At 38.3% G+C, this 25517-nt stretch overlaps 1 protein-coding gene across 4 annotated transcripts in view; it reads left to right on the plus strand.

Moving 5' to 3' along the window:
• Positions 1-22250, plus strand: part of LOC105536987 (serine/threonine-protein kinase Sgk3) — a 159926-nt gene extending 137676 nt beyond the window's left edge. For 3 of the 4 annotated variants that reach the window (XM_011976478.1, XM_011976479.1, XM_011976480.1), the window contains 7 exons: positions 815-927; positions 1023-1059; positions 1848-1934; positions 3979-4074; positions 7717-7872; positions 11368-11457; positions 19616-22250. In XM_011976478.1, coding sequence (XP_011831868.1) covers positions 815-927; positions 1023-1059; positions 1848-1934; positions 3979-4074; positions 7717-7872; positions 11368-11457; positions 19616-19786 — 750 coding nt within the window. In that variant the 3' untranslated portion in view covers positions 19787-22250. The remainder of the gene's footprint in view (positions 1-814; positions 928-1022; positions 1060-1847; positions 1935-3978; positions 4075-7716; positions 7873-11367; positions 11458-19615) is intronic. The other variant, XM_011976481.1, reaches the window with a different exon arrangement.
• The last annotated feature ends 3267 nt before the right edge of the window (positions 22251-25517 follow it).

The raw sequence follows: 25517 nt of genomic DNA on the forward strand, positions 1-25517 counted from the left end.
CCCTGCATTTTCCGAGGCCAGAAAGGAGCAGAGATGGAATTCACCAAGACTCAAGGAGAGATTTTTGTCTTAGAAGCCAAGGGACCCAGTGGAAACTTGCCCCAGGCAGTAACCTTAGTTAAAGGCCAGGTTATAAGAAATAAATTAAAAATTAGGAAGTGTAAGAAATGAACTAGAGAGTCCGACTGCTGTTTAGCTGCAGCCAGTTGCTGCTGCTGTGAAGAGTAGGCCTAATGGTCCAGAGCTTACCTTTTTTTAAAAAAGAAACTAAAACCGTGAATTTTTACCCCTAAATTCCCAGTTTTTAATGTTACCAACTAATTCAGAGTTTCTGAAAAACAGTATTTGGCTCAAGTAAATTATATCTATGGAGGTATATATTCATATGGTTATATTTGTTCTGCTGGGCACTAGTTTTTAATCTCTGAATAGTGTTTGTTTTTTCAAATGGAAAACAGTCCAGAAAGGCCCTGTAAGATAATTACATGGCAATAGCAAGATCATTGATCTTTATTGATAATCTTTTCCAGAGCAGTTGCCTGGAAGGGTGAGGACATTATTGCGTTGAGTAGTAAATGGGAGATGAGTGACATTAGCAAGGGTAAACAAAGACACGTGGTTAAAGAGAGAGAATGATTGTTAGGTGGGGACATGGATGAAGGGGAGTCACAGTTCTGTGCCTTGTTATGTTTTTAGCTCACGTTCAAAGTAACAAAGAAAATTCCTACCTTGTATTTACCAAATATATTTGTCTAATGCTATGTGTGAATGATCCTAACATTCTCTCTCTCCTACCCCTCAACCAATTTTACAGCTTTTTTTCCACTTACAAAGAGAACGGTCCTTTCCTGAGCACAGAGCTAGGTTTTATGCTGCTGAAATTGCTAGTGCATTGGGTTACTTACACTCCATCAAAATAGTATACAGGTACAATTTTTAAATATACTTGTAAAAATTATATATAACAGTATTTTATTTCGGTTTGTATTCAGTTTTGCTTTTCCTTCCTTTTAATTTGGTAGAGACTTGAAACCAGAAAATATTCTTTTGGATTCAGTAGTAAGTATTCTCTTTTAAAAATCTACTAGTTCTCAATTTTTGTTGTTGCTTTTATGCTTAGTGCAAAAAAAAGTCTCAGAGATTCTGTACTGTGTTATTTTATTTATATAACATTCTCAAAATGACAAAACTGTAGAGATGGAGAACAGATTAGTGGTTGACAGGGTCCAAGGGGATAGAGAGTGCAAAGATAAAGGAGTAGCATTAGGGAAGTTCCTTTGCAATGGAACAATTGTGTCTTGATTGTGGTGGTGATTACGTGAATCTATACATCTGTGTTGCGTAGAGCTAAGCACACACACAAAGCATGCATGTAAAAAGTGAAAACTGAATAAGGTTGACAGTCTGGTTAATAGTAGTATACCGATGACAATTTCCTCTGTATACTATTTTGCAATTTCATGTGGATCTATAATTATGTGAAAATAAAAGGATTTTTAAAACTGTTAATTTATTGGCTGGGTGTGGTGGCTCACACCTGTAATCTCAGAACTTTGGGAGGCCGAGGTGGGCGGATCACTTGAGGTCAGGAGTTCAAAATCAGCCTGGGCAACGTGGCGAAATTAGCCAGGTGGCATGCACCTGTGGTCCCAGCTGCTCAGGAGACTGAGGCATGAGAATTGCTTGAACTCAGGAGGCAGAGGTTACAGTGAGCCAAGATCGCACCGCTGCACTCCAGCCTGGGCGACAGAGTAAGACTCTGTTTCAAAAAAAAAAGAAAAACTTGCTGAAAAATTGTCAATTCCTAATTATGCACTGTTTTATCTTACCGCCCCTGTATTTGTCAGGGACATGTTGTCTTAACAGATTTTGGGCTTTGTAAAGAAGGAATTGCTATTTCTGACACCACTACCACATTTTGTGGGACACCAGAGGTAAGAAATATATCTCATTGTCATTCATATAATCATGTATAAAATGCAAATATGAATTACGGATTGCATATATGAATTTAAAATAAGAAAAGTAGAATAAAAACTGTCATTTCAGCTTCTAGCCAGCTGGAAATATCTGATAATCATGCCTTGATAGTTGGGTATTTTTAACTGTGATTGTTAGATACCGCAAGACCCTTTTGAATAATCCAACAAATATACATTATGTTTATTTGTTTTTAATGTCAGAAGTTTACCTTAAACTTCTTTACACATTTAATTATATTTCTTTTTTTGTTTTTGTTCTAAAATAAATATTGTAGAAAATTATATTTCTAATCCTTTAAAAATCAGGTGAAAGTGTTCTTTTTGTGAATATGTTAACAACATTGAATCACACACTTTAAATGGGTGAATTGTGTGGTTTGTGACTATTTTAATAAAGCTGTTTTTCTTTTAAAAAATGAGCTAAAGCAAATATGGCAAAATATTAACACTTGACTATATCTCAGTTGCAGTTTATTGTTTTTTCTCATTTTTTTGTATGCTTGAAATCTTTTGTAATAAAATTAAGTATTTACTTACCAGAAGAAAATAAAGCAGTGGATATGGAAAAAAAAATCACAAATCAGAATTTATTTACCAGACCATCCCATTTTCTAATCATGTTAGCTAGCAAAAAGTATCTATTTGTGACAATAATGATAATCCTTACAAATCATATAAAACCTTTATTATTCATACTTCACACACAGAAACAAGTTTGATTTATTTTAAACTGTCCAAATTCCAAGGTATTTATAATGATTGTAGGTACCATGTAATATTTCATCTTTATTGTGGAGTACTTGCAAATACAATGTTGAAAATGTGTGAGAAAATGGCTTCTAATTGAGTTCAGAAACTTAATTAAAAGTATCTCTAAGTAACAAGTATTTACCTTGAAATGAGTTTTTCCTTCTTTTTTCTCTCTAACCCTGGTGCTTGTACATATTTATAACCATTCTGTTTTGGTTTATGTATGAAGAAACATTTTTTGTTATTGTATATTAATTGCATAGTTAAAATATTTTGCCATTTCTTTAGATCACATAAAAAAGCTTAAGAGGAAATTACTTTCTTACATGTATTTCACATGGGAAGAGGTAATATATTTTGGAATGTAAAATTCAAGTTCACTATCTTAGATGTGTTAAGTTGTGATGAGTCTAAATTTCCTGCAAATTAAAATGTAAATAGACATTTACAACTTACACAAGTTTTCTAAATAATATGTTAGAGAATTGCTGTTATAATTCTCAAATGAGAATACAATTCATTGTTTTTTACTGAAAAGAAAAAAAAAAGGATTATAATTGCTACATTAACAATTCTTGCTTGGTGCTGTGGCTCATGCCTGTAATCCCAGCACTTTGGGAGACCAAAGTGGGCAGATTGTTTGAGCCCAGAAGTTCCAGACCAGCCTGGGCAACATGGCTAAACCCCCGTCTCTATGAAAAAATACAAAAAACTAACCAGGTGTGGTGGTGCATGCCTGTAGTCCCAGCTCCTTGGGAGGCTGAGGTGGGAGTATCACCTGAGCCCAGGAGGTCGAGGCTGCAGTGAGCTGTGATTGTGCCACTGCATTCCAGCTTGGGTGACAGAGTAAGATCCTGTCTCAAAAAAAAAAAAAAAAAGTATTTAAGAGGAAAACATGAGTAATGACCAAATGAACTTCTAAAATAATCTTTGAAAGACTTTTCCCACAAATACCTACTTCGCCTATTGAGAATTATAGAATCTACCTTCACTATACTCTCTTATTTATTTTAACTGTCTCACAGTTTCCGAGGAGAAATGCAGAATACATGTATTTTGAAGTGTCCTACGTGACATTACCTAAGAACCACTGGTGTAGACTGAGAATACCCAACCCACTGGAAATCTAGATAATTTGGTTTTAGTATGATAGCAACAACTAAAATTTGTTAAATTTCTCAATTATTTATAAATTTTGTCTTGATTTGTTTACCAAGTTACTCTAATATTTTATTCTTTTCTATAGTATCTTGCACCTGAAGTAATTAGAAAACAGCCCTATGACAATACTGTGGATTGGTGGTGCCTTGGGGCTGTTCTGTATGAAATGCTGTATGGATTGGTATGTATTTCTGTATCTCTTTATTCCAATGTATTCTCATTGATTTGATTGTCTGTCTCTCTCTCCCGCCTTAAGAATCTCATGGACACTTAGATAACACTAACAGAGCAGTAATAGCCGGTTTAATGAACTCAAAACCACATTAGGAAAAAGTACAAAAAGAGGCTGGGCATGGTGCCTCACCCTGTAATCTGAGCACTGTGGGAGGCCGAGGCGGGCAGACTTGAGGCCAGGAGTTTGAGACCAGCCTGGGGAACATGGCGAAATCCCAACTCTACTAAAAATACAAAAAATTATCTGGCTATGGTGGTGCATACTGTAGTCCCAGCTGCTTGGGAGGCGGAGGCCCAAGAATCGCTTGAACCCAGGAGGTAGAGTTTGCAGTGAGCCAAGATTGTACCAGTGCACTCCAGCCTAGGTGACAGAGGGAGATTCTGTCTCAAAAAAAAAAAAAAAGGACCAAAAAAACCCTTTTTATTTTGTTACCAGTTTTTTAAAGTTAATATAATTGTTTCTCTGTTATACTAATAACTATTTCAGATGTTCTCACCCCCCTGGCGTTTTTAGAAATAGACACCTGGTTGTAATATTAAAATTATCTGCTTCCATTCAGTTTACTCAAATATCACTCTAATTTTAAGATAATGAACAGAAAATGATTTTTGCATTTATCAATAAATTACTGTATTTCAGAAGATAAGGTCTTTTGGTTTTTGCCTTTTATTTTGTTTAATAGATTTAATTAATACACAGGTGCTCAGCTTTTCCCATCATTGAAGATCACTCTATTCCCATCCCTGAAAACACCATGTCTTAAAATTTTTCTTGAAAAAAAGTAATGTTTATGCAGTCAGTTTGCCCAGTTCTTATTTAGTTAAAGACACGTAGGCTGGCCAGAACTGATTAACAAGAATAAAGTTTTTTCACTACATTGAGTTAATATTATTCCAACCCAAAGCAAACAGTGTAGGCATTTTAGTTAGCTCAAATAGCTTTATAAGAGTACATGTATGTTTTTCTGTAGGCTTTATGACATGTTTAGAACAGTTTCTAGACTCCCTTTGTGGTCCCCTAAGTGTCCAGCAGCCTTGTGCTGGGAACAATGTGCAAATCCCTGAAGCTGCTGCTACGGGTAGCACTAATGTTAAATGCTGCTGTCAGCCAAGACCTGAGCTGAGTGTCTATTTGCTTTTCATTGAAAACTGTGGAGCTTACAGTGAAATTTAGAACATGAAGTACATTTCAGAGCATTTGTTTTATCTTGCTAGTTTCGAATGATAGATTCCTGTGAAAGCCAACATCATCTCTTCTTTGCCCTTGACTGTGACCTGCATGTCAAAAGATCTAGTTGTCTGGTTATGCTGCTGACTTAGAACATTGGAAAACCACTTTATACCTGATTTCCCTTTAAGCACTGTTTATTTGCCATCTTCATATTTCAGAATCCTTCTAATTTATTTAGAGGACTTTGAAAACATATCATTGCACATAAAATGCAGTTGATTCAAAAGAGGACATTTGAAACATATTTTATTAATCAAACTTTTACTGATTGTTTTAAAATGAAGTTTTATTTTGGCCAGCCGCAGTGGCTCACGCCTGTAATCCCAACACTTTGGTAGGCCAAGGCAGGCAGATCACCTTAGATCAGGAGTTCAAGACCAGCCTTGCCAACATGGCAAAACCTCATCTCTGCTAAAAATACAAAAATTAACCTGGCACAGTGGCATGCCCCTGTAATCCCAGATACTTGGGAGGCTGAGTCAGGGGAATCACTTGAACCGGGGAGGCGGAGGTTGCAGTGAGTGGTGATCATGCCACTGCATTCCAGCGTGGGCAACAAAGCGAGACTCCGTCTCAAAAAAGACCAAAAAACAAAAAAAAAGTTATATTAAAAGATAAACTTTTTCTTTCCTACACAAAGGAAAAGTGACAAGCCTATAAAACTCCCTTAACTTTAAAAACTATGTATACTTTATTATTTTTACTTTTTTTTTGAGACAGAGTCTCACTGTGTTGCTCAGGTTGGAGTGCAGTGGACTTCCTTCGCTGCAACCTTGACTTCCCAGGCTCTGATGCTTCTCACACCTCAGCCTGCTGAGTAGCTAGGACTACTGGTGTGCACCACCCCACCTAGCTAATTTATTTATTTATTTATTTGTATTTTTAGTAGAGACAGGGTGTTGCCATGTTGCCCAGGCTGGTCTCAAACTCCTGAGCTCTAGTGATCTGCCCGCCTCAGCCTCCCGAAGTGCTGGGATTTCCAGTGTGAGCCACTGTGCCTGGCCTCACTTTTTATTTTGTAAACTTCTGTATTGTCTAGATTTGTTACAAGCATATATTACTTTTCTAATTTTCACAAAAGGAGACTAAAAAGAAAAAAATGTCAATTTAATGTTTTAGGTCAGATTCATCTTATTTTATAAAAATACTAGTAACTAATATTTAAGAGGTTAAAAACAAACCCACAAGGGTAAAATATTAGAGGCCAGTCCTCTGGTGAATAAATTGGGAGGTTTTTTGGGAAAAAAAAAATAAACAGTAACATTTTACATGGTGATTCCCCCTTTGGAAAAATGTTTCTGGTGCTCTGGATACATTAATTCAAAAGGAAGTAGTTTTGTAGGTTACATATCATGCTACTCAGGTTACCTTGCAGATAGAACCTGAGTAGCATGATAATCTTCCTTTCTCTTATTCCCAGAATACAGAAACCTGTACAGCTCATTTTTTTTTTCTCAAAAGTTGTTTGTTTGTTTGTTTATTTATTTATTTTATTTGAGATGGGGTCTCGCTCTGTGACCCAGGCTGGAGTGCAGTGGCACAATCTCAGCTCACTGCATCCTCCGCCTCCCAGGTTCAACCGATTCTCGTGCCTCAGTCTCCTGAGTAGATAGGACTACAGGCGTACACCACCATGCCTGGCTGGTTTTTTATATTTTCGGTAGAGACAGGGTTTCACCATGTTGCCCAGGCTGGTCTTGAACTCCTGGCCTCAAGTGATCTGCCCACCTCAGCCTCCCAAAGTGCTGGGATTACAGGTGTGAGCCACCATGCCTGGCCTTTATTTTTACCTTAAATCTTTATAGTTAGATGATTAGCTAATGCTTGTGTTGAAGCCATACCCCAAGTCTTTTGGCTGTCACGGTGGCATTTTTAATTCTGCAAAGTATAGTCATAATATTATCTCTGTCATAAGTACCTAAGGAACATAGTATCTACAGGCCTCCATCTCTACTAGAAATTCTTTTGTTTTAGTGAGTTTATTCCCAAGTCTGAAATTAATGTTTGATCTGTCTTCAACTTCCATTTCCAATGATTCTGTCATTATGTGTACGATAAGGTTGGTCATTTTCTCTAAAACAGATACTACTACAAGTTGTATATAATTTAACAGCTGTCTACAAGGTGGTATTGAACAAACTGGCCCTAATTCATTCAGTAAACACTTATTAAGCTCTGTGATGTGTTGGGTTTTAGAATCTCTTTGCTTCAAGAAGCCACGCTGCAGGTAGCTACACGACCTAAGAGGTCCGTACATTTTTTCAACTGACTGCTCCCTCAAGATCAGAGCCATTTTAACCCCATTTTCGCATAATTTGTTTACCACTAAGTTTTATTTTGCTTTTTTTTTTTTCCCAGCCTCCTTTTTATTGCCGAGATGTTGCTGAAATGTATGACAATATCCTTCACAAACCCCTAAGTTTGAGGCCAGGAGTGAGCCTTACAGCCTGGTCCATTCTGGAAGAACTCCTAGAAAAAGACAGGCAAAATCGACTTGGTGCCAAGGAAGACTTTGTATGTAACAGCTTTCCCAGCTCCAGCTTTATTTAAGCTTATTTAAAATTTGGAAATAAAGCTTTATTTTATATGGTGTTTAATTGAATGAATACAACACGAGGAGAATAGCAACATGGAAAAAAAGCATACTCGTCCCCATAGTTTTCACCTGTATTTATATAAAACTATATAGTATTTAAAGCATTTTCTCTTGCATGCACTTTCGCCCTGTCCACCACATACACTTTCGCACCCTGTTATTTACTTGACTTTCATTTATTATAAATTCCCCTCCCCTTCTTTTTAAAAAGTGTTGTGTGGCATATTTTCACTACCTAAACTTACTTTTGCTGTTTTTATTGCTAAATAATACTAACATTTTCATGAACTAATAACACAGAGACTAACCTACTAGTAAGCTTTTTGTTGAGGGTTTGGGACTATCTAAACATCTAAATCATTTCCTTTGGCAGGAATTTGTTAAGTGCCTCTTGTCTGCATGAGGTAATGTCTTTTGCCTTGAATGCTGAATCACTTTTTTTTTTTTTTTTTTTTTGGAATTTGGTGAGACCTCCTTGATATAATTAGGGAATATGCATGTTTGTTTCAAATCAAGAGTAATTAAATTTGTAGTGTAGTTACTGGCATTATGTTAGTGTGTCAGTAAATGCACAAAATATTAAGGAATATGAACTTCTAAATTGCTTTCTCAGATATTCTTGGAGGCTGCTTATCGGTCTTGAACCTGAGCTGTGAATAAAAGACTTTGCTGCTACTGCTCTACCCCCCGCTCCCCAGTTCAGCTGGTAGCTTTGCCAACAACTTCCTTTCCGTTGTTCCAGACAGTCTTGCTAATGTTTCACACCTCCTTGTCCCTTGGTCCATTTATTGAATTCATTGACGGAGATTGCAGCTCTAGATGAATCCAACTATCATCTTGTGGGCTGCTGAACAGTGCTAAAGAAAGTAACAAACTGGGCATATTGGAAGCACTGTGAACCTCGTCTGTGCTTCCCCTCTGTCTGGTAATACTCTTTGTTTCTCTGTGTAGCTTACTCTCCTCCTCTCTGTATTAACTATTTCACACCTTCTCTCCAGACTTCCCAGATTCCCTTTCTTCTTCTTCACTTTTAACAGATGATCTTGCCTTCTGTTTTGTAAGGAAAATAGAATCATCAGAGTAGAGCTAACTTAGCTTCCTGTTATCAAATCCACAGGCCTATATAAACCTGCAGGATCCTGTCATTTCCTTCCTCCTGTTGTAGTGGAAAAGGTCTGTTTCCACCTGTGCCCTAGATCCTGTCCATTTGTAAGGAACCCTGTTCTTGCTTGTTTGTTTGTTTTGCACAAATAATTGCTCCCTTTTTTCTGGTTCCTTCCAGTCAGTAATTAAATGTTATCAAATCTGTTGCTTCTTAAGCCAAAAAAACCCTCAGTCTTACAAATCTCCTGAGAGGTACTACTCTATCTTCTTCCCTTCTTAGCCAAACTTGTTGAAAGTTTTCTTTGTTCAGTCTCCCTTTCCCAAGCTCTTTCATTTCTCAGTCTACCACAAAATAGCCAGGAGAATTGCTGGATACTTTTCCTCAACTTATGCCGCCCTCAGCAGCATTTAAACTTGGCAACACTCTCCTGTTCCCTAGGCTTCTGCAAGAGCACACATACGTCTCATCTCAGGCTTTTCTTTCTGTATTTCTGGACCATTCTCCATTACCTCCTGTGTAAGCTCCTTTTCAACCTTCAAGTGTTGCGGTGCCCTGTTGTCCTAAACCCTCTTTTCTTCTGTGCTGTCTTCCTGGGCAATCTCAATTGATCCCATGGCTTTAGTTATCTATGTGTTTTCATCTCACACATTTATATCTTTTCTTTACTCTTCAGCCCTCTCTTCTAAACTCTAGACTTACATCGTATCTGCCTGCTCACCACTGCCACTTGGAGTTGTTGAGAGTACCTCAAATGCCGCTATTGTCCCCCTGTGCTCCCTTTCGTATTAAAGGACATCACTGTCCATGTGGCTGTTCAGGCCAGAAATCTGAGAGGCATTCTTGAGTATTCTCTCTTCCTTACTTCCATATTCAACAAACAGCCAGGTCCTGTTCCGTTTGCTGCCTGAATCTTTCCCATATCCAGACATTTCTTTCTAGCCCCACTGCTGCTACTCTTTTCCTACTATTTGTCTTCTTTAGTCTGGTTACAGTGGTAGCTGCTTTTCCTTTATCTGGTCCTGACTCTTCAATATAATTCTCCCCGTAGCCAGGGTGGTGTTTTGGGGGATTTTTTTTTTTTTTTTTTTTTTTGGAGACAGGGTTTTGCTTTGTCGCCGACGCTGGAGTTGTAGTGGTGTTATCGCGGCTCACTGCAGCCTCAACTTCCCAGGTTCAAATGATCCTCCCACCTCAGCCCCCAAATAGCTGGATTACAGGTGTGTGCCACCACACTATTTTGTAGAGATGGGGGAGTCTCATTGTATTGCCCAGGTTGGGTTTGAACTCCTGGGTTCAAGTGATCCTCCCACTTCGGCCTTCCGGTGTACTGGGATTATAGGTGTGAGCCACTGCGCCTGGCCCAGGGTGGTGGTTTAAAAAACATTTCTCACCAACCTGATGCTTTAAAAAACAAACAAAAAAAAACAGTTATGACATTCTCATGACTAAATCCCCTTGATGGCTTCTTGCGACCTTAGAGCAAAATCCAAAATGTTTAACGTAGACCTGATATGATACAGCCGGTTTAGCTCTTGAGCTTCACCTTATGTGACAGTCCCATCCTTCCCTACACTGCAGCCATATTGGACTCTCATTTTCTTGACCATACTAACCTTTTTGCCACCTCAGAGCCTTTCTGGAACATGCTCTCCCCATTCTTTTGTCTGGCTGAATTCTTACTCATTTTTCAGACCTCTCATGAGATACCATTTTCTCCAAGAAGTCTTTTTTAACCCACCAAATTAGATTGGATCCTGCTTTATACACTCCTGTGGCACCTTGAAGGAAAAAAAGCTAGAGTCAATACTGTGCCGTTGTTTGGTAATACCAACCCTGAGTGGGATATTTTTTTATTAGTAGAACTCATGACAGATTTTATTTCTACTCTACTGTATAAAGCTCTCTGCCCAACTTCTTTACCCCCCCTACTCCAGTAATAACACTAATTCTTTGTACCTCTGTAGTGCTTTATTCTTTTCATAGCACTTTACATCCATACTTTACACTGATCCTTAAAACCTACTTCCCCTGAAGTATTTAGGGCAGAAATGTTTTCCCCATTTTACCAGTAAGGAAACTGACTGTGAAGAGAATACAACTTAAGTTTAAGTAGATCATTCTAAGTAACTTTTTTTCAGTCTTTCTATTGTTTACATGAATAACATCATTTTGCTACACAAATAACATACACATGTTCCTAAAAATAGTCATTGAGGGGCAAAATAGTAATAGTGTGGCTTCATAAAATTATGCAGTTAGTACTTAATATATTCTTCAGCATTAGTCAAACATTTTTTTAATATTCCAGCTTGAAATTCAGAATCATCCTTTTTTTGAATCACTCAGCTGGGCTGACCTTGTACAAAAGAAGATTCCACCACCATTTAATCCTAATGTGGTAAGTATATATCCAAATCTTCCTTTCTAAAATCGTGAAACATAATAGCAGTTCATTATGATTTTGAGACTAGATCTCAGAATCACCTGAATTAAATGGAGTCATTACCTAAATATTTGTGAAATATGTCACTCAGGGTTGTCTAGTATAACTGATAACTTTGGGGAGACCAGTAAGATTATAGTTAGATTAGCTTGATAAAAATATCTTCCAGGACAGTAATTGTAAAGTGTTTCTTTGGAATATGTGTAAGAAAAGAATGAACTCAATAAGTCAGCCAGGCATGGTGGCTCACACCTGTAATCCCAGCACTTTGGGAGGCTGAGGCGGGCAGATCATTCCCAGCACTTTGGGAGGCCGAAGTGAGTGGATCACTTGAGGCCAGGAGTTCAAGATCAACCTGGCCAACATGGCGAAACCCTGTCTCTACTAAAAATACAAAAAAAAAAATATTATCTGGGTGTGGTGATGCATGCCTTTACACTCCCAAACTACTAGGGAGTATGAGGCATGAGAATCACTTGAACTCAGGAGGTGGAGATTGCAGTGAGTCAAAATTGCGCCACTGCACTCCAGCCTGGGTGATAGAGCAAGACCCTGTCTCAAAATAAAATTGGAAAAAAAAAAAAACAGGTATAGACAAACATTATTAAAATAATATTAATGGAAATTGTTACTTTTTTGGGAAAACAATAGGATAGTATTATAAAAATGTTAGTGTTAGCTAGACTTGTTAAATCTATTTGATGGAAACATTTCACCTAAAGATAATTTGCTTAAAGCAAAAAGCCACATTATAGATGAGCTTTATACTATTAACAGTGGTGGAAAATTTTGGAAAATACAGTAAATATATAACAACAGGGAAATTGTTAATAATCATCAGTAGGCCAGTAATGATGTTAGTAACTAATGATAGCTTCCTTTGTATAGGGATATACACTTTGTATGTGTTATAATATATAATTTACTCTTCAAGCTACCAGCTTATTAATAAGTATTACTTAGTAATACTGTTTTTCTTATTACACATTTTATAAATGAGTAAATAGAAGCTCAGAGATGTCTCATAGCTGGATGAAAAGTAGTAGAGCCAGGATTCTAATATATGCATGATTCCAGAGTCATTATTCTATGTTTCCTTTTGTGCTATTGTCTTTTCTTGTTAAATTGTATAAAAATGAGCAAACACTTAGAAAATCCTTATAAAGTTACATGAAAACATGGTAATTACAATTTTTGTGACTTATAATTATAGCAGTAAAAGTAAGGATAAGGACTAGAATAGAATATAAACCAAGATTGGTTTGGAGTTTTAAGATCATAGGTGAATTTAAGTTTTTTGATGTTGCTGTAAAACTTAAGGAATACTTTTTTTTTTTTTGAGATGGAGTCTCGCTCTGTCGCCCAGGCTGGAGTGCAGTGGCCGGATCTCAGCTCACTGCAAGCTCCGCCTCCCGGGTTTACGCCATTCTCCTGCCTCAGTCTCCCGAGTAGCTGGGACTACAGACGCCCACCACCTAACCCGGCTAGTTTTTTGTATTTTTTAGTAGAGACGGGGTTTCACCATGTTAGCCAGGATGGTCTCGATCTCCTGGCCTCATGATCCGCCCGTCTCGGCCTCCCAAAGTGCTGGGATTACAGTCTTGAGCCACCACGCCCGGCCTTTTTTTTTTTTTGGAGACAGTCTTGCTCTGTCGCCAGGCTGGAGTGCAGTGGTGCAATCTTGGCTCACTACAACCTCTGCCTCCCTGGTTCAGGATATTCTCCTGCCTCAGCCTCCTGAGTAGCTGGGACTACAGGGGTGCGCCACCACGCCCAGCTAATTTTTGTATTTTTAGTGGAGATGGGGTTTCACCATGTTGGCCAGATGGTCTCGATCTCTTGACCTCATGATCTACCCGCCTCAGCCTCCCAAAGTGCTGGGATTACACACATGAGCCACCGTACCTGGCCAGGAATACTTTTTTAATAAATTAGAGCAGATAAGGAGATCAGGAAAGTATTACTTAATAGTCTATCAGGCTTTGTTCAAGGTTAATTTCTATACATAGCTCCTAGCTGGTATTAATAGGTGTAATATTTTACACCTACATACATAATATTTGTAGACTGACTTATTTCATGTAGTGCATCCAGGAATGACACCATTAAGAATAATTTTGGTCCCAAATTTGTAGAGTTTGTGGTAGGAAACTAAGACTCTTAAGAATTATTTTTCTCTTTAGACTAAGTATCTTAGCAGAATTTAATTACATTCAAATAAATATATCATCAGGCATGTTGAATTAGGGACTCCTAAGCGACATTGGAAATGGATAGCTCCAGCATTGGATCCCTGCTCTTCTCTGATTAACTAGAAGTTAAGCTTCTCTATACTTATTTTTTCTTTCACAACATGAGCTGTGAGGTTTAATTCAGGTAACATTTGTAAAGCACCAGAGTGCATTGCACACAGTAGATATTTAATTAGTAATATCTTTTTTTTAATCATTTTCCCTCTGGGAATTTTCCCATTAAATATTTATTGGTAACTTGGTTAGAAAACACAAATAAGTAGAACATAGGCTCTGTCTTCAAGAAAATTACAGTTAAGGGGATAAAATATATAAAGAGAAGAGTTAAATAATTATATATTTAGTGTATATCAGGCATTCAGTGTTGTGGAATTAAAATATGTAATGTGAGACAAAAAAACAGATGCCTCATAATAACTTACAGTTGCATCTGTGGGGGAAAACCAGTTGACAGAAACAGTCTTTGATGCTTATTCTTTCAGTGAATAAAATAAATTAGTTGATTTTCCAGTCTGCTTAGTGTTTTATATTTTAATAGGGGAGTTACTAGGAAAAGAGAGAGTGGGGTTATTGACCATGCTAAGCTTCAGTATTTCTATGATGAATGTTGCTAGCAGTTAGTGAGAATTATTTCAAAATCTAACAGGTTGCATAAAATATTTACTTCAATTATACATGTCCAACTAGTCTACATTAAAAAAGGACTCGAAGCAGTTTATTTCTCTGTTTACAATGGGTAAAAACGCATTCTGGATTCTCTTTTTTAGCCCACAAACTTGAGGTTATACTGCTAAATGTTTAATTTATCCTAATAAGATTTGGTTGCTTAATTTTATTCTCTCAGCAGCTGATAGAGAAAGGATAAGAGCAGTGACCTAAAATGGGTTAATACAATGAATGGGTACATTATTATATTTTAATCTTTTTTTTGCTATAAAATTCATCAACAAGTAGTTTTTGACACTTTGAAAGATATCTCATTATACCATTTCAGAACAACTAACACAAAACAAGTACCTCCAAAATAAGCCATATTCATATAGGATTTCACTGAAGCTCCATCTGAAATCCTCTAAGTTACTATGAAGCATATTCTAACATTCCATTCTATGTTGGATACATCCAGGTTTTGATCCTTGCCTCCACTTTAATCCTCAGAAAAACTCACTTTGTTGCTGGTTTCATTTTGGCATCTCTTGGAATACAAATTGCTCAGGTTTTTCACTCCATTTTTGAAATACCGACTATTCTGCATAGCTAATAGTTTACAGTTCTGTCGCCTCAGTCCCTGCTTTAGGAATTTCTGTTTATTATGTATAAAATTTTGGAAAAGTATGAAAACAAAATTGACTGCTTGGTGGGAGAGGGCTCACCAACATTTCAAATTAGAGGTTCCCCCCAAAAAGTCCTTAAAGTAAAAGTATAGCATAGAAAATAATCCCTAAATTTAAAAGTATGGCATAGTCCTGCCCTGAGGGGGTAGATGTGGTATGCAGCTGTGATAGGAGTGGCTTGGCCATGCTCCAAGTGGGTCATTCAGAACCCACATCTGAGGGGTGGGTCTGGACCTGGGGAGAGGCTGGCATCATTCTAACAATTCTGTAAGCTGAAAGAAAATATTCATTGCTGGGTCAATGAATCACTCTTTTTAATGGTTGTTAACACTAGCTAAGTGTTAAGGGATTGGATGTGGTAGGAAGGGAAATACTATGAAAACACAGGGGTTTGGAAAGGACAGATTGGAGTGAGGGTGTGTATTAGTACCAGGACATAGTTATGCTGTACATTTCCAAGTAGAGGGGAGAAAAAAGGAATTAGCTTCTAGTGCGTGCCCCCTGTGTACCCAGCGTTGTGTTAGGTCCTTGATACGCATTCCCAAACCCTCTGAAGAATTAAAACCTAGGTATGGGCTGAACACAGTGGCTCATACGTGTAATCCCAGTACTTTGTGAGGCTCAGGTGGGTGGATTTTTTGAGCCCAGGAGTTCCAGACCAGCCTGGGCAACATGGCAAGACCCTGTCTCTTAACAACAACAACAACAGAAAGTGAAAAATAGCTGGGTTTGGTGGCACGCACCTGTAGTCACACCTATTCCAGGCACCTAAAAGTAACCCTTGCAAAACCTAAGATAATATTTTTGTGTATAATCTTTAGGTGAAGAATGCTTTTTAAAGCATGACCCAGAAGCCATAAGAGAAAAAAGTTGGTAGATTTAACTACATAAAATTTCATTTATTGATTGATTGATTGAGATAGAGTCTTGCTCTGTTGCCCAGGCTGGAGTGTAGTGGCGTTATCTCGGTTCACTGAAACCTCCACCTCCCAGGTTTAAGCTATTCTCCTGCCTCAGCCTCCCAAGTAACTGGGACTACAGGTGTGCACCACCACACCCGGCTGCTTTTTGTATTTTTAGTAGAGATGGGCAGAGCCCTCACTCTTTTTTTTTTTTATTGTTTTTATTTATTTATTTATTTATTTTTGAGATGGAGTCTTGCTCTGTCACTTTTTAAAGCATGACCCAGAAGCCATAAGAGAAAAAAGTTGGTAGATTTGACTACATAAAATTTCATTTCATTTATTGATTGATTGATTGAGACAGAGTCTTGCTCTGTCACCCAGGCTAGAGTGCAGTGGCACGATCTTGGCTCACTGCAACCTCCACTTACTGGGTTCAAGTGATTCTCTTGTCTCAGCCTCCCAAGTAGCTGGGACTACAGGTGCCTGCCACCATGCCTGGCTAATTTTTTGTATTTTTAGTAAAGATGGGGTTTCATCGTATTAATCAGGATGGTCTCGATCTCCTGACCTCGTGATCCGCCTGCCTCGTCCTCCCAAAGTGCTGGGATTACAGGCATGAGCCACCGTGACTGGCCCGCCCTCACTCTTAATAAATCACATAGTACAGGTTGAGTATCCTTTATCTGAAATGTTTGGGACCAGAAGTGTTTTAGATTTGGAATTGTTTTTTGGATTTTGGGATTTACTTAGTGATTGAGCATCCCAAATCTGAAAATCTGAAATTCAAAATGCTCCAGTGACTGTCATGTAGATGCTCAAAATTTTTGGATTTTGGAGCATTTTGGATTTGGGATGCTCAGCCTGTATTATTCCTGTCAGTATCAGCCATGAGCCATGAGGGCATTATAAAGGCAAGTCAGAGAACATTGCCATCATTTGAGTACCTTCTACATGTTACATTCGGGAAATTTTATTTATTAACACATCAGATGCTTGCAACAACCTGAGGAGGTAGGTGATAGTATTATTACTTTATGGAAGAAGAAACAAGCTCATAGAGATAGAGTAGTTTATATAACGAATTACACAACTGTAATCCCAGCACTTTGAGAAGCCAAGAAGGGCATGTCACTTGAGGTCAGAAGTTCGAGACCAGCCTGGCCAACATGGCGAAACCCTGTCTCTACTAGAAATACAAAAATTAGCTGGGCATGGTGGCACATACCTGTAGTCCCAGCTACTCAGAAGTCTGAGGCATGATAATTGCTTGAACCTGGAAAGTGGAGGTTTCAGTGAGCCAAGATCACGCCACTGCACTCCAGCCTGGGCAACAGAATGAGATTCTGTCTCAAAAAAAAGACAGCTAGCAAATTTTGTAGCCAGAATTCAAGAGCCCATGCTTGAAGGATTGTATATAAGAATTTGATGAGGAAAAATACATACATACATACATACATATAAAATTTCTAGCATTCTTTGTCTCTATGGGGCATTTTCTCATATGGGAGGATCTAGCATTCTGGGTTTTTGTGGTCTCTGCTCAATCTGTAGATGTACGAGGCTATTATCCTTTGCTTGTAATATCTGCTCTGAATTTCTATGAGTGCACCCTCAGTTAGACTTAATGACTTGAACATTTTAAGGGTTCCCTTTCCTGTAGAGCAGAAATAACCTAGAAATTCAGGGATGGACTTTTTTTTTTTTTTTTGAGACGGAGTCTTGCTCTGTCGCCCAGGCTGCAGTGCAATGGCACGATCTCGGCTCACTGCAAGCTCCGCCTCCCAGGTTCATGCCATTCTCCTGCCTCAGCCTCTTGAGCAGCTGGGAATACAGGCACCCGCCACCAGGCCCGGCTAATTTTTTGTATTTTTTTAGTAGAGACGGGGTTTCACCTTGTTAGCCAGGATAGTCGCGATCTCCTAACCTCGTGAACCGCTCGCCTAGGCCTCCCAAAGTGCTGGGATTACAGTCGTGAGCCACCGTGCCCGACCAGGGATGGACTTTAAGAGTGAATCACCTGAATTTGTATCCTAGTTTTTGTCTATAAATATATTGGGGCTGGGCATGGCGGCTCATGGCTGTAATCTCAGCACTTTGGGAGGCTGAGGTGGGAGGATTGCTTGAGCCCAGGAGTTCAAGACCAGCCTGGACAACATGGTGAGACCTCGACTCCACTAAAAATAAAAAATAAGCCAGGTATAGTGACATATGCCTGTGGTCCCAGCTACTTGGGTAAGGCTTAGGCAGGATGATCCCTTGAGCCCAGGAGGTGGAAGCTGCAGTGAGCTGTGATTGTGCCACTGCATTCCATCCTAGGCTACAGGATGACACCCTGTCTCAAAATTGTGTGTGTGTGTGTGTGTGTGTGTGTGTGTGTGTAGGAAAGGTAGAGTCTATTAGCTTGCATCAGATTTGTAAAGGAAAATTAAGAATGACTGTCTATGAGCTTAAGCAGCCATCATGCTTAATTTTCATATCAGGACTTCGTAGCCCTCCAGAGCTAAGATGCCCTAGTCAAATGCTTTATGACATTCTCTGTAGCACAGTAAGAGTCATCTTTCACAATTTTGCTTATAACCAATAACCTAATTAAATAACTGATAACAAAATTATAATTTTACTTATAACTGCTTCATTTCTTCATCAGAAGGCTTTACCTACCCATAATTGAGAAACCAGATGGATAGGCATTTTATGGAAATGCAAATACAAAATGCTATCCTGAAAACCTACCTGAGACCTTTTTCTAAACTTGGGTGTAGTGAGGCAGTGATGGGTAGAGAGAAAGGGGATCAGTGACAAGCCTTGAGATGTAAATTAACAATGAATCTCTGTTTGTGAGCCTTCCTTACCTTTCTCTCTCCTCCCCCAACTCAAAAAGAACCTTAACTGTTAGAACAAGCTTGTTCAACCCACGGTCTGTGGGCTGCATGCGGCACGGGGTGGTTTTGAATGCGGCCCAACACAAATTCTTAAACTTTCTATAAAACATTGAGAGTTTTTTTGCATTTTTTTGTTTGCTTTTTAGCTCATCAGCTATTGTTAGTGTTAGTGAGGGTGGTCCAAGACCATTCTTCTTTTAGTGTGGCCCAGGGAACCCAAAAGATTGTGGACACCCCTGTTTCAGAAGGACAGATAACTTCACCTAAATAATAAAGGTCAGGAAAGGAAAAACAGAAAAGTGTTTCAAGGGAATGAATTAGGAAGACATCTAAACTTGCCAGCAATAAACACACAAATTCATAAAGGAGTTGTAATAAAAGACTAAATTGGGCCAGGCGCAGTGGCTCACGCCTGTAATCCCAGCACTTTGGGAGGCTGAGGCAGGTGGATCACGAGGTCACCATGTCAGCCTGACCAACATGGTAAAACCCTGTCTCTACTAAAAATACAAAAAGTTAGCTGGGCGCAGTGGGTGGGTGCCTATAATCCCAGGTACTCAGGAGGCTGAGGCAGGAGAACTGCTTGAACCCAGGAGGCGGAGGTTGCAGTGAGCCAAGATCGCTCCACTGGCGCTCCAGCACAGGTGGCAGTGCAAGACCCTGTCTCAAAAAAATAAATAAAGGATTAAATTAATGAAAGAAAAGCTAAGATGAATAATACTGTGCTTTTGATGTTTTAGGCTGAACCAGATGATATCAGAAACTTTGACACAGCATTTACAGAAGAAACAGTTCCATATTCTGTGTGTGTATCTTCTGACTATTCTATAGTGAATGCCAGTGTATTGGAGGCAGATGATGCATTCGTTGGTTTCTCTTATGCGCCTCCTTCAGAAGACTTATTTTTGTGAACAGTTTGCCATTCAGAAACCATGGAGCAAAATAAGTCTATAGATGGGACTGAAACTTCTATTCATGTGAATATATTCAAATATGTATAACTAGTGCCTCATTTTTACATGTAATGATGAAAACTGAAAAAATGTATTTTTTGCTATGTGCAAGAAAAATAGGGCATTTCAAAGAGCTGTTTTGATTAAAATTTATATTCTTGTTTAATAAGCTTATTTTTAAACAAAATTTAAAAGCTCTTATTCTTAGCATTAACCTATTTTTAAAGAAACCTTTTTTGCTACTGACTGTTTTTTCCCTCTAAGTTTACACTAACATCTACCCAAGATAGACTGTTTTTTAACAGTCAATTTCAGTTCAGCTAACATATATTAATACCTTTGTAACTCTTTACTATGGCTTTTGTTATCACATCAAAACTATGCAATTGGTACATGGTTGTTTAAGAAGAAACCGTATTTTTCCATGATAAATCACTCTTTGAAATATTTGGTTCATGGTATGATCAAAGTGTAAAAGCATAATGAATACATTGGCTGCTAGTTAACAATTGGAATAACTTTATTCTGCAGATCATTTAAGAAGTAACAGGCCGGGCGTGGTGGCTCACGCCTATAATCCCAGCACTTTGGGAGGCTGAGGTGGGTGGATCACCTGAGGTCAGGAGTTCAAGACCAGCCTGACCAACATGGAGAAACCCCGTCTCCACTAAAAATACAAAATTGGCGGGGCATGGTGGTGCATGCCTATAATCCCAGCGACTCGGGAGGCTAAGGAAGGAGAATCGCTTGAACCCAGGAGGCGGAGGTTGCTGTGAGCCGAGATCGCGCCATTGCACTCCAGCCTGGGCAACAAGAGGGAAACTCCATCTCAAAAAAAAAATAAGTAACAAAAAGAAATTATTTGTTTTTGAAATGCCAATTCAACTTTGTGGATTATTTTTCCTCTGAAGGAAAAGAAAAAGTTTAATGGTTAGGATTTTTAAGTATTCCCAAAGATCTGAAGGGTAATAAAATGTACTGCTGGATTTTTTAAGGTGGTACCAAAAATGAATGTCTCTCTGTCATATATTTATATTACAAATACATTGTGTTTATGTTCTGTTCATCTTTTGAATGTTTAGTATGCTATTAAGTCATTCTAAATCTTTGTATTTGCTTTTGCAAATAGGTATTTCAAAGCTCTTTTCCTAATTGGTTAAGTAAAATAAAAAATTGAGCTTTCTAGAGTATTTGCCTAATTGGGAATTAAAAAGTAAAATAACAGCCAGGCATGGTGGCTCATGCCTATAATCCCAGCATCCTGGGAGGCCGAGGCAGGCAGATTATTTGAGCTCAGGAGTTTGAGACCATCCTGGTCAACGTGGCGAAACCCTATCTCTACAAAAAATACAAAAACTAGCCAGACATGGTGGCACATATCTTTAGTCCCAGCTACTCTGGAGGCTGAAGTTGGAGGATGACTTGAGCCCAGGAGATGGAAGTTGCAGTGAACTGAAATCGTGCCACTGCACTTTTCAGCCTGGGTGCCAGAGCGAGACCCTAGTTAAGAAAAAAAAAAAAGAAAAAAACAAATTGTGGGTCAGTGTAAATGTATATAGTTTTATTGCAATGTAACAAAAACTGAAAATCAGGCAGATGTGTATTCAGTATCCAATTCAATATATCTTAGAAAAAGTGCAGGAAACAGACCTTAAAATTGTAACCTACCAACTAACTTACATGCTTATAAAAGTAAAGGAGAATAACTGGCTGGGCATGGTAGCTCATGCCTATAAAATCCCAGCACTTTGGGAGGCCAAGGCAGGAGGATCAGTTGAGCCCACGAGTTCAAGACCAGCCTGGGCAATGTAGTGACACCTCATTTCTATTTATTAAAAAAAAAAAAAAAAAAAAAAGAGGATACAGAAGAACTTTAAAAAATTAAAAATAAGCTTACCTTGGATTCTTGGCTTAGTGTAGAGGTTTTTTTAAGTTATGTAGGAAACATTTTTGTAAAAGTTTAATGACCCACGTTAGATGCTCCAAGAGCAAGCATCCCTTCCATGTATGTCTTGAGAAAGAAATCACGAAAGCATTTCTCACCAATATTCTTTGGCTTAAAAGTGTTTAGCAGAATTGGGCAGTGGGGGTGGCAGTGTGCTTTTCTTATGTTAATAATATTTACATCCAATACACTGAATCTTCCTTTAGAGGTAAGACTTTAATATCTACACTGTAAATATTTGGTTTATTTGGCACTACTGTAAGTTTTGTTTCTACACAAAGCTCTTATTATAAAGCAAAATAAAAATTGTAGTTTCTTGTATGATTTTTTTGTACTCATTCATTCCTGTTAAGCTGCCAAAAATTAAAGTGCAATATTGTATATTTTTAAGAACAAATTTAAAATAGAATTTTGATGTTTCTCAGATCACAAGAAATGCAAATCTATATAGTATAATAAAATCAGCAAAAAAATCAACTAATGTCTGTCATTATCTGAAATTGAAATTGGTAATGGTTACAATAGTCATAAAATAAATTATATGTGTGAGGGAAAATAAAATTTGAACAAATTATTTGGACACATGAATTACTTAGATTATCATAGGCTTATGTGTATAATATCCAGAGAACAAAATGTTTTCTAAGTTTCAAGTTTATCTTTTCTCTCATAGCATAAGCCTTTTAGGAAAATGTATACCCTTCGAATAACCATTTCATGGTTATTATCAAAATATACCAGAAGATCTAAATGAAGACTCTAACATTTTTCATGTTATCCATACCTCCCATTTTATTGCATATGGTATAAAATAGGGCTTCCCAGCCATTGTTGCCTCATGATACACACTGAAAATTACCAAATTTGTCACACTTGGGGAATAGGTGCCCAACAGTGCAGGCAGTGGTAGTAGATCCTCTGTGTGAAGTTTTCATACACAACTTACAAAGAAAGCCAGCAAACACTGTTTAGATATGATTTAAGAAGAGTTAGCATTTGAATGGAGGTTTAAATATTCTGAATTTTTACCATTGAAAAATTTATCATTACCAATATCTTTAGCATGTTTGTAACAAATAATAGTGATTTGCCACAGTCAAATGATACTACAGTACACAAACATAAGTCATTCTTTTGTATATAATGTACTCTATTAAAAGTAGGAATAGATATGCAGGAGCATTTTTGGTAATGCTGTAATGACCTTTTCAATACAGTGTTAAAACTGATAACTTCATCCCTCATACAAGCAGTTTGGAAATTAAGTCTGTTTTTGAAGTGGGATTTCCCATTCATTCATTTATCGAGACTATCTCACCCTGTTGCCCAGGCTGGAGGGCAGTGGTGCAATTTCAGCTCACTGCAACCGCCATCTCCCAGGTTCAAGTGATTCTCGTTCTTCAGCCTCCTGAGTAGCTGGGACTACAGGCATGCACCACCACACCCAGCTAATTTTTGTATTTTTTAGTAGAGACAGGGTTTGGCCAGGCTGGTTTGGAACTCCTGGCCTCAAGTGATATGCCTGCCTCAGCCTCCCAGAGTGCTGGGATTACAGGCATGAGCCACCATGCTAGGCCTGGAGGAGGATATAACAATTCTAAATATATATATGTGCACCCAACACTGGAGCACCCAGATTAATAACAAAGCAAATATTACTAGGTCTAAAGAGAGAGAGAGACAGTAATACAATAATGGGGAATTTCAATATCCCCCTCTCAGTATTAGATCACCTAGACAGAAAATCAAGAAACATTGAATTTAAACTGGACTTTAGACAAATAGACCTGTCAGATATTTACATAACGTTGTATCTAACAACTGCAGAATATATATTCATTTCATCAGCACATTCTCCAGAATAGACCATATGTTAAGCTACAAAACAAGCCTCAACAAATTTTTTTAAATCAATGTATCATGTATCTTCTCAGACCACAATGGAATAAAACCAGGAATCCATACCAAGAGTAACTTTGGAGAGTGTAAATATGTGGAAATTGAACAACATGCTCCTGGATGACTGACCATTGGGTCAACAAAGAAATTAGGACAGAAGTGGAGAAAAAATTTTTGAAACAGATGAAAATGGAAACATGACATACCAAAACCTGTGGGATGCAGCAAAAGTAACACTAAGAGAAGCTTATGGTAATAAATGCCTACATCCAAAAAGTAGCAAGGTTACAAATTAACAATCTAACAGTGTACTTCAAGGAACCAGGAAAAGCAAGAACAAACAAAACCCAAGATGAGCAGAAGAAACAATAAAGATCAGGGCAGAACTAAATGAAATAGACTAAACGATATAAAGGATCAATGAATTAAATTGGTTCTCAGAAAAGATAAAATTGATAAGTAGACTAAACAATATAAAGGATCAATGAATTAAGTTGGTTCTTGGAAAAGATAAAATTGATAAACTGCTAGTGAGATTAGCCAAGAAAATAAGAGAAGACCACCCAAATAATCAGAAATGAAAAAGGAGACATCACAACTGATACCACACAAATAGAAAAGATTATCAAATTATTATGAACAACTCTACATAGGAAAACCTAGGGCCGGGCGCGGTGGCTCACGCCTGTAATCCCAGCACTTTGGGAGGCCAAGGCGGGTGGATCATGAGGTCAGGAGATCGAGACCATCCTGGCTAACATGGTGAAACCCCGTCTCTACTAAAAATACAAAAAATTAGCCGGGCGTGGTGGCGGGCGCCCGTAGTCCCAGCTACTGGGGAGGCTGAGGCAGGAGAATGGTGTGAACCCGGGAGGCAGAGCTTGCAGTGAGCCAAGATGGCGCCACTGCACTCCAGCCTGGGTGACAGAGCGAGACTCTGTCTCAAAAAAAAAAAAAGAAAACTGAGAAGTGGATAAATTCCTGGAAACATAAAACCTACCAAGATTGAATCAGGAAGAAATGGAATACCTGAATGGACCAGTAATGAGTAGCAAGATTGAATCAGTAACAAAAAGTCTCCCAACAAAAAAAAGCTTATGACTAAATGGAATCAGAGCCAAATCAAAATGATAATACACCACAATCAACTAGGATTTATACTTGATCCTATGTCAAGTATATGTAACAGATGCAAGGATGGTTCAACATATGCAAATCAATACACATGATACATCACATTAACAGAATGGAGAAAACACATGATCATCTCAATAGTTGGAGAAAAAGCATTTCATAAAATTCAACATCCCTTTGTCATAAAAACCCTCAACAAAACAAGGCATAGAAGGAATATACCTAAAAATAATAAAGGCCATATATGATAAACCCAGAGGTAATATAATAAATGGAAAAAGTTGAAAGCCTTTTCTCTAAGAACTGGAACAATACAAGGACACCCATTTTCACTACTTCTATTTGACATAGTTCTGGAAGTCATAGCGAGAGCCATCAGGCAAGAGAAAGAAAAAGCATGCAAGTTGGAAAAGAGTAAGTTAAGCTGGGCGCAGTGGCTCACACCTGTAATCCCAGCACTTTGGGAGGCTGAGGCAGGTGGATTACTTGAGGTCAGGAATTTGAAACCAGCCTGGCCAACGTGGGGAAACCCCATCTCTACTAAAATACAAAAATTAGCTAGTCGTAGTGGCGGGTGCTTGTAATACCAGCTATTAGGGAGGCGGAGGCAGGATAATCGCTTGAACCCAGGAGGGAGGCAGAGGTTGCAGTGAGCTGAGATGGTGCCACTACACTGCAGCCCGGGTGACAGCGAGACTGTCTCAAAAAAAA

This window comes from Mandrillus leucophaeus, unplaced genomic scaffold, assembly GCF_000951045.1.
Source record: "Mandrillus leucophaeus isolate KB7577 unplaced genomic scaffold, Mleu.le_1.0 Scaffold167, whole genome shotgun sequence".
NCBI classification, from domain to species: Eukaryota; Metazoa; Chordata; class Mammalia; order Primates; family Cercopithecidae; genus Mandrillus; species Mandrillus leucophaeus.